Source organism: Asparagus officinalis, chromosome 7 (genome assembly GCF_001876935.1).
Source record: "Asparagus officinalis chromosome 7, Aspof.V1, whole genome shotgun sequence".
Taxonomy (NCBI): domain Eukaryota; kingdom Viridiplantae; phylum Streptophyta; class Magnoliopsida; order Asparagales; family Asparagaceae; genus Asparagus; species Asparagus officinalis.
Genome location: NC_033800.1, coordinates 57,890,232 through 57,900,361, shown reverse-complemented (window position 1 = coordinate 57,900,361; position 10,130 = coordinate 57,890,232). Strand labels below are relative to the sequence as shown.

At 36.1% G+C, this 10,130-nt stretch overlaps 1 protein-coding gene across 1 annotated transcript in view; it reads right to left on the bottom strand.

The window, feature by feature from the left end:
* Positions 76–10,130, bottom strand: part of LOC109849654 (proteasome subunit alpha type-3) — a 16,718-nt gene continuing 6,663 nt past the window's right edge. The window contains exons 9-10 of the mRNA XM_020419514.1: positions 1,345–1,435; positions 76–534 (exon numbers count right to left, since the gene is read on the bottom strand). Coding sequence (XP_020275103.1) covers positions 463–534; positions 1,345–1,435 — 163 coding nt within the window. The 3' untranslated portion in view covers positions 76–462. The remainder of the gene's footprint in view (positions 535–1,344; positions 1,436–10,130) is intronic.

Below are 10,130 nucleotides of genomic sequence, written 5' to 3'. Positions count from 1 at the left end.
CCTCAATATAATGATGAATAAGCTAGTCTTTTTCCTGTAAGATTATAAATACATGATATATGAAAAAGTTACGCATGCTCAACTCTCAATCCTGGGCATTTAACATAACCATCCAATCCGATAGGTTAATTGCAGGATAGCTGGACATTGTGTAGAACAGTGTTTAATCAAAGATGCAACAACTAAAACATGGAAACCAAGGAGTGATGTAGATCTACAAATTTTTCATTTGCTAGTGTACAGAAGAAAGAATTGGGTCCTCAATTCTCATAAGCCATAGTGTTCTTCAGAGTTCACTACAAAAGAAAGAATTGGTCCTTGTTGTCATAAACCAGAAAGTGTTCTTCAGATATCAGATACTCCTGTAGTTTAAGCAATGAAATTCCAAGTAATAGGATTGAAGTTGTCATAAGGTTCCCAAGTTCGAACAACCGAAGGAAATTGAGGTTGCAGTTTAGGTCCTTAATCTGCATCCATTTCTTCTAGTGCTGCTTTGGCAGCTGCTTTAGCTTCTTCCAAGAGATCATTTGGTACCTATAATTGCACAAACACAAACAAGATGAAGGCTTGAACAAAGATAGGTTGGTGCAGAAGAATGATACAGCCAATTTATTGTGGGAAGTAAAGAAAACAAATATGAAATTTCACTCAAACAAGATGATGGAAACGAAAATTGCTAACAAGAACAGTACCTGTCTTCCTCATGAGTTATGATACATCAAAGTTACATAAGCACTTGGTGTATACATTATACTGTTCCTTTCCTTGTGAATTATGATACATCAAAGTTATATAAGCACTTGGTGTATACATTATACTGTTCCTTTCCTTGTGAATTATGATACATCAAAGTTATATAAGCACTTGGTGTATACATTATACTGTTCCTTTCCTTATGAATTATGATACATCAAATTTATATAAGTACTTGGGTATAGATTATACTATTCCTTTTGTTAGTTAAAGTTCTAGATGGGGAGTCGATATAGAAGATAGAATGCCGTACATGGAACAGTTACAGGTTATGTGAATTACTAAATAAAAAAATCATTAAGGATCATATTTGTTTGGTGTGAAAAGAAACATACTATTTCAAGACAAAAATACATTACAATAGTAAATTAAAGGAAATCTCTTGGTTAATGATAAAACTATTTTCGTAAAGCATCATTTTTTTCAGAACAAAATTTACTTGTAGCCTACATGGAAACTATGTATATCGTGTAAAACAAAAACAGCAATATTAACTAAGTACATCAATTGTGTTTCAGGGGTTATTTATGTTCAGTGTAAACAAATAATGATATCAGTCACATGGTTGATTTAGCTTCTACTGCAAATTACCTTTTGATGTTGGCGGTTTGACTCATCGCAGACCCAGCTCATTTCCAGCTCAAATGCTTTGTCCTTTGCCTCATCATGGACTCCATAGATTCTACACGACAGAAAGAAAGTAAATCCTCTTGATCAACACTGCAGAGGTGCAAGTAACAGTAAAAGAATATTCGAAATCTCAAGCAACATTTAGGGATTGTCATTAGTATACTTCAGGTGGCAACATATTTCTTTTCTCCCTTCCATGACCGCGTGCAAAAAAAAGGTTATTTTTTGATATGTCAGTCAATTAATGCGTTCTTTCTTGGTCTGTCTTATATTTTCATAAGGCAATTCAACATATCGAAGATTTTAACTCGAAAATTTTCAAAATCCAGTGTAGATTTCACTACAATCAATATGTACTAATCATCGTAAATTGAAAAAGTAGATTCCGTTAATTTCTCCTGCAAGTCAGGTTCTGAAAACAATGTCCAGACTGAAAAGTTTAAAAAATAGTACATGATTTGGTCAATCCCCACTCCTAAGTTTGAAACACCGAAGCATAAACACAGTCACAGCCTATGGATTTTTCCAGTTGCTAAAACTATTATGTAACTTTTCTCAAAATACCAGGTTGGCCTTTTAGAAAGACAGACGGATGTGCGATAAAATGAACTTCTGATGAAGGAAGTTCAGCCAAACACAGAGTTTAAACAATAATGATTCTCATCATGTCTGATCTCTTCATGTTCCCTGTTCAGCAGTTAAATCATATCCATCTGCTTACCCACTTTCTCTTGCGATAAAATGAACTTCTGATGAAGGAAGTTCAGCCAAACACAGAGTTTAAACAATAATGATTCTCATCATGTCTGATCTCTTCATGTTCCCTGTTCAGCAGTTAAATCATATCCATCTGCTTACCCACTTTCTCTTGCGCCCCTCATCTTTGAGGATTAAGCAGATCCACAATCAACATTGATTGGCCCCAATTGTTCCTCAAACACCAAATAAATACACCCCACCCCACTCTCCCCAAACACACATGCATGCACAGGCACACACAAACCAAAAACACACCCAATAGAAGCAGCCAAAAAAAATAACGCAAAGAGCACACATACTACACAGAATGAAAAGGTAAAAAAGAAAGAAAAAGGAACCAGCAAAAACACTAGTTTACAATGAACTTATGTTTATGGTAAAGAGTGTCATCACCTGTTAGCCCTTATGTTTTGATGATATTTTACAACCACCATTATCGATACTAATTGCTTGTTGAGTGATATAGTAGTTAATATATATATCAAGCTTGTTAGTACCATGCATGGAGGATTGAATGGAATATGAGCTACAACGATGATATCCAAAGGAGGAGGAGACATAGTAATGAAGCAATGTTAATTCAAGAAGAACAAATGCAATGAGAAGCTTCATCAACTCAAGCTATATCAAGACTCAAAGAATTGTAATTCTATGTGAGGATATTAACTAGTTTTTCTTTTCTCTCTAGTGCTAGAATGTAGGCAAGTAGTTTTAGATTTCACTTAAAGCTATTGGGATATCACACACACACTTTCATACTTATATTTTTAAGCATTTTGATAAAATATCATTTTTCATAAGTATGAGGACCTACTCGCAAAATTCTTTTTCTAAACAATTTGTTTTTAGTGTTAAAAATATTTTACAAAGTTTCACAATTTTTTAGAAGTCATCCAAATATTTTATAGATTTTTTATAGAGTCAAAAACAGGTTTCAAAACAGTGTCTGTTTGTATCAGTTCGCGGTCGACCGCGACGATCGATCGCGCCTGTGTCTTTTCCTGAGTGGGCAGCAGAAACTTTCACGGTCGACCGCCACGGTCGACCGTCAGCCCGAAAATTCCCACGATCGACCGTCACGGTCGACCGCAGAAGTCTCTGGAAAATTTTCAAGTTTCAAAGCTGACTCGCGGTCGACCGCGAGATTTGTACAGTCGACCGCCGCTTACTCAAACGTTCTTCTTGGTATAGATTTTCAGCGCCGATTTTTTCAGGTTTTTGGGGATCTCGATATGGGTTTAAACTGATCTGTTTTCTCCTATTTAAACTCTCATACCCCTCTTCTCTCAAATGCTCTTGTCCATTTTGAAATATCCTACAAACCTATTTACTGTTTTCAAAAGAGCCCTAAACTTTCAAACTTGTTCTCTGTTTTTCAAGTTCACATCCCAACTTCAGTGTAATCTTTCTCCTTGTTATAGGAACATTGTAAATAGAGAGTTTTACACCATTACTACTGTTGTGAGCTTGATCTTGTGGAGATCAACTGTGTGGGAGTTAGATCTTGTGGTGATCAACTGTGTAGTTGTGAGATCTTGTGGAGATCGTTGTGTAGAACAAGTTTCGGCTTCCAAACCGGGTTGTGTAGTGGATTCTCCTCAAGAGTGGGGAGCGGGGACGTAGGTCAGCGGGCCGAACCTCGTTAACACATCGTGCGTCACTTGGATAACGATTTCTAACTCTATCTCATTTGCTATAGTTATTTATTTTGTGGTTTGTTGCTTGTCTTATTTTTATTACACTATTATAGCCTTAAGACCCTAATCACCCCCTCTCTAGGGTCCAACAATTGATATCAGAACTTGATCTCTATATTAGTTTTTGGTCTAACCACCTTAGAGGAAAGATCTTATGAAGGCTTCAATGAATGTGCATATGTTAGAGGGACAATCCACCACTAGACCACCCCTTTTTACCGGTAGTAATTTTGCTTATTGGAAGGCTAGGATGAAGATTTACCTTCGTTGCATTGATCTTAACATTCTAGAACTCATAGAGAAGAAATATATAGAAAAACCCAAAGTCGTGAATATGACCGATGGAGAAAGGTACCAAGCCAATCTCAATGCAAAGACCATGAACGTCTTAATTTGCGATCTTTCCCCCAATAAATATAATAGGATTTCTACGTGTGCAACCGCATACGAAATATGGGTGAAATTGTGTATTACACATGAAGGAACCCCCAAGTTAAGGAATCCAAGATTAGTGGGCTTATGCATGAATATGAGTTATTTAAGATGCTTCCTAATGAATCCATTGATGCTATGTTTTCTCGCTTCACTAACATAATCAATGAATTGCATGGTCTTAACAAGAAATTAACTATCCAAGAGACGAACTACAAGATCCTACGTTCATTAACTTCGATATGGGAACCCAAAGCTACGACCATAGAGGAAGCTCATGACCTTACCACTCTAGCTCTCGATGGCCTCATCGGCAAGCTTAAGGTTCATGAGAAGAAGCTCAAGGAAAAGGACAAGGAGGAATTGTCCCCACGGGAAGTTGAGGAGCCATCATCAAAAATGAAGACCATAATTCTCAAAGGAGCTAATGATAACTCCTCATCATCGTCGGAGAGTGAAGTTGATTTTTCTAGAGAAGCGACTCACCTCTCTAGAAGAATTTCTAGACTCATTAAAATGAACAAGAAATTTAATCCCCGGTCTAACAACAAATTTTCTTCACGTATAGGGAAGTGCTTTGAATGCAATGAACCGGGTCATATCGCTAAAGATTGCCCCAAGCTCAAGGAGAAATACTTAAAGTACAAGAAGAAGAAGGCCATGTATGCCGGATGAGAGGAATCCGAACCAAGTGATTCGGATAGCAATGAAGAATGAGTTAAACTTTCTCTTCATGATCCCAACATTTGCTTCATGACCTATGAAAAGGAGGTAGTTTCCGACACCGAAAGTGAATTCTCTTCATGATCCCAACATTTGCTTCATGACCTATGAAAAGGAGGTAGTTTCCGACACCGAAAGTGAATCCTTTTATATGCAATGTGATCTAGCTACGAAAGGAGGTAGTTTCCGACACCGAAAGTGAATCCTTTTATATGCAATGTGATCTAGCTACGGCATTAGAAAAATTAAACGTTGAGTTTAAAAGGATGTCAATAGAATTTTCTTTCTTTAAAAAGTTGTATGCTTCTTGTGATGCCAAACTAGAACAACTACAAACCTCTCTTGCTTTAAAAGATGAATTGCTAGGCGATCTTGATTTTAAAAACAAACAATTAAGATCCAAGATTGAAAGACTTGAAATCGAAAGTGGTAGGATTAGACCTCACTCATGCTTATGCTAATTATCATCACCATGGTAGAAATAGATTTTATAGATCTTATGCTCCTACACACGAGAAATTTTATGTGCACATATTGCATGAAACATGGTCATATTTCTACTCATTGTAGGATTAAAGATAATCATGATTTTTATGGAATGACATGGGTACCCAAAGGTATCAAGATTATTAACCACCAAGGACCCAAGACTTGGGTACCTAAAGTTACTACACATTCATCTTTTGTAGGGAACATCACAAACACGACGTAGAGAGATGTGGTACCTTGATAGTGGTTGCTCACATCATATGACGGGTAACAAAAAGCTATTTGTAATCCTATCAATGATTGAAGGAGGTAGTGTCTCCTTCGGTGGTGGAGAGAAATGTAAAATCATTGGTATTGGATGTATTGGTAAAACACCCTCAATAGATGTTCAAAAGGATGAGGAAAGCACAAATAACTTTCAAGAGCAAGAACAAGAAGAACTCCCCATAACATGAAAATTTGCACCAAATCATCCAAATGAGCAAATCATTGGAAATCCTTCACAATGGGTTCTAACTCGCTCAAAGGCTTTGAGTGTGGTAATATTACATTTCTATCTCAATTAGAACCTAAGAAGATTAATGATGTTTTAAATAATAAATTTTGAGTTTTAGCTATACATGATGAACTAAACAATTTTTGAAGAAATGATGTTTGGAAACTAGTTTCTAGACCTAACAATGCTAGTGTAATTGGAACAAAATGAGTTTTTAGAAACAAATTTGATGAACATGACATTGTTACTAGAAATAAAGCTCGTTTGGTTGCACAATGATACAATCAAGAGGAGGGCATAGACTATGATGAAACCTTTGCACCGGTTGTAATGTTAGAATCAATTAGGATGTTTTTGGCATTTCCAAGCTTTAAAGATTTCAAATTGTTTCAAATGGATGTCAAAAATGCATTTTTAAATGGTTTTATAGAAGAGGAAGTATATGTTGAGCAACCCCCGGTTTTATGGATCATGCTTTTTCTAATCATGTTTACCGGGTTCAAAAAGCTTTATATGGGTTGAAACAAGCTCCTAGAGCTTGGTATGCTCGCCTCTCTAGTTTTTTTTCTTGAAAATAATTTTTCTAAAGGAAAAATTGATAATACTCTTTTTGTGAGAAAAGGAAAAATGATTTTATTTTAGTTCAAATATATGTTGATGATATCATTTTCGGTGCTACTAATGAATCTCTATGCAATGATTTTTCTAAAATTATGCAAGATCATTTTGAAATGAGCATGATGAGAGAGCTCACATTCTTTCTCGGGTTCCAAGTCAGGCAAACTAAGGATGAGATATTCATTTCTCAAAGCAAGTATGCTAGAGAATTGGTGAAGAAATTCAATTTGAAGAACTCTAAGCATGCACCAACTCCCATGAGTACAAGTGTCAAGCTTGATGCGGATGATAGTGGTGAGGATGTGGACCAAAAACTATACCGAGGTATGATAGGTAGTCTTCTTTATCTCACCGCTAGTAGACCCGATATCATGTTTAATGTGTGTGCATGTGCACGTTTTCATGCTTCTCCTAAAACATCTCATTTGATTGCCGTTAAGAGAATTATTAAATATGTTCATGGAACTATTGATCTTGGTTTATTTTATCCAAAAAGCACCTCCTTTGATTTACATGGTTTTTGTGATGCCGACTTTGCCGGATGTAAGGTAGACCGTAAGAGTACGAATGGTACATGTTAATTCTTGGGTAACTCTCTTGTCTCTTGGGCTTCCACGAAATAAAATTGTGTTGCCTTGTCCACTACGAAAGCGGAATACATTACCGTCGGCTTATGTTGTGCCTAAGTTTTTGGATGAAACAAAGCTTAGTTGACTATGATTTGAATTTTCAAAATATAAAAATCTTTTATGACAACACTAGTGCTATAAATATTTTAAAAAATTCGGTTTTACATTCTAGAACCAAACATATTGCTGTGCGCCATCATTTCTTACGCGATCATGCAGAGAGGCAAGATGTATCCATTGTGTTTGTTGACACAAAATCTCAATTAGCGGATATCTTTACCAAACCTCTTAGTGAAGATGATTTTTATCGCATAAGAAATGATTTGGGCTTATATACTATGTGAAAGTTCTACTTGCTTGCTTGATTAGTTGTATTTCACATGCATTTTTTTACCCCATTTTGATGGTGACAAAAGAGAGAAATCTCCTCATTTGTGCACATAATAAGGGGGAGCTCATAGATAGGGGGAACTACTATCTATAAGCTATAATTTGATTGGTTGTCATCATAAAAAAGAGGGAGATTGTTAGCCCTTATGTTTTGATGATGTTTTACAACCACCATTATCGGTACTAATTGTTTGTTGAGTGATATAGTAGTTAATATATATATATCAAGCTTGTTAGTACCATGCATGGAGGATTGAATGGAATATAAGCTACAACAATGATATCCAAAGAAGGAGGAGGCATAGTGATGAAGCAATGTTAATTCAAGAACAACAAATGCAATGAGAATCTTCATCAACTCAAGCTATATCAAGACTCAAAGAATTGTAATACTATGTGAGGATATTAGCTAGTTTTTCTTCTCTCTAGTGCTAGAATGTAGACAAGTAGTTTTAGATTTCACTTGAAGCTATTGGGATATCACACACACATTTTCATACTTATATTTTTAAGCGTTTTGATAAAATATCATTTTTCATAAGTATGAGGACCTACTCGCAAAATTTCTTTTCTAAACAATTTGTTTTTAGTGTTAAAAATATTTTATAAAGTTTCATAATTTTTTGGAAGTCATCCAAATATTTTATAAATTTTTTATAGAGTCAAAAACAGGTTTCAAAACAGTGTCTGTTTGTATCAGTTCACGGTCGACCGCGCCTGTGTCTTTTCCTGAGTGGACAGCAGAAACTTTCACGGTCGACCGTCACGGTCGACCGTCAGCTCAAAAATTCCCACGATCGACCGCAGAAGTCTCTGGAAATTTTCCAAGTTTCAAAGCTGGCTCGCGGTCGACCGCGAAATTTGTACGGTCGACCGCTGCTTACTCAAATGGTCTTTTTGGTACAGATTTTTAGCGCCGATTTTTTCAGGTTTTGGGGGATTTTGGTATGGGTTTAAAGTGATCTGTTTTCTCCTATTTAAACTCTCATACCCCTCTTCTCTCAAATGCTCTTGTCCATTTTGAAATATCCTGCAAACCTATTTACTGTTTTCAAAAGAGCCCTAAACTTTCAAACATGTTCTCTGTTTTTTAAGTTCACATCCCAGCTTCAGCTTCAGTGTAATCTTTCTCCTTGCTATAGGAACATTGTAAAGAGAGAGTTTTACACCATTACTACAATCTTTCTCCTTGCTATAGGAACATTGTAAAGAGAGAGTTTTACACCATTACTACTGTTGTGAGCTTGATCTTGTGGAGATCAACTGTGTGGGAGTTAGATTACTACTGTTGTGAGCTTGATCTTGTGGAGATCAACTGTGTGGGAGTTAGATCTTGTGGTGATCAACTGTATAGTTGAGATCTTGTGGAGATCGTTGTGTAGAAGAAGTTTCGGATTCCAAACCGGGTTGTGTAGTGGATTCTCCTCGAGAGTGGGGAGCGGGGACGTAGGTCAGCGGGCCGAACCTTGTTAACACATCGCGCGTCACTTGGATAATGATTTCTAACTCTATCTCATTTGCTATAGTTGTTTATTTTGTGGTTTGTTGCTTGTCTTATTTTTATTGCACTATTATGGCCTTAAGATCCTAATCACCTCCCTCTAAGGTCCAACATCACCAACTTAGATATATAACTGCAGGAAATGATGCATCTAGCTTCTTAATGCCTATAGCCTTTGACAAATTCAGAATGGTATTGATGGAGACTGGACTAGAAGACCTTTTTTTTAACCATTGTGAGTCAGGTATCAGGCAGGTAAGGAAAAGCAACCATTGTTATATTAGATCCAAACAACGGTTCTTTCTTGTTCATAACCGAACTACAAGATAGAACTTCTTGATATGAAAACAAAAAATATAGAATAGATTCCAAAAGGATAAGGAAGTTTCTTTTCTTCAAATCAGGTTGGACTAGAAATCAAACATGAAAATAAAAGTTTTTCGGTAGACCGTGGGACACTTTTTTCTTCTAATTTGAGATATTATGGGCAATTACTCAAGCTATTACTAAACTGAATCTGACGGTTAAAAGTAAGTATAAAATTATAGAAAAAAATAGAAAATTCAGTAAAAGTTGGTATCAAGCTGTTTTCTCCAAAATGGACTAGATCCTAACAAAAAAGAATCCAAGTTCTTTACAAATCAACTTCTTTGCCCAAGATTTTGCAGGAGATTACTGCTTAGATAAGCACTAAGGAGAACCAATGGAAATTGATATCTTTATTCAACTCTATTGCAAGAGTTGAACAAGCAGAGGTTCTTTGAACTATTCTAGATCAAGATTTACTAAACAATATCTTTGTATACTTCTAAGTGCAGTCATTTACCACCTTTTGTCTATGCAGCCGATTCCTTTTCTTTATTTTCCTTCAAAGGTGTCTCAATTTGTTAGATGTCATTATACTACAAAAGTAAAGGAGATGAAACACCTGGAGCAATGCAGCCTAAACCACTGGAGCATCGCCCGTAGTTCTCACATACATAATATAACTTTTTCTTTTGTGGGTTTTTCCC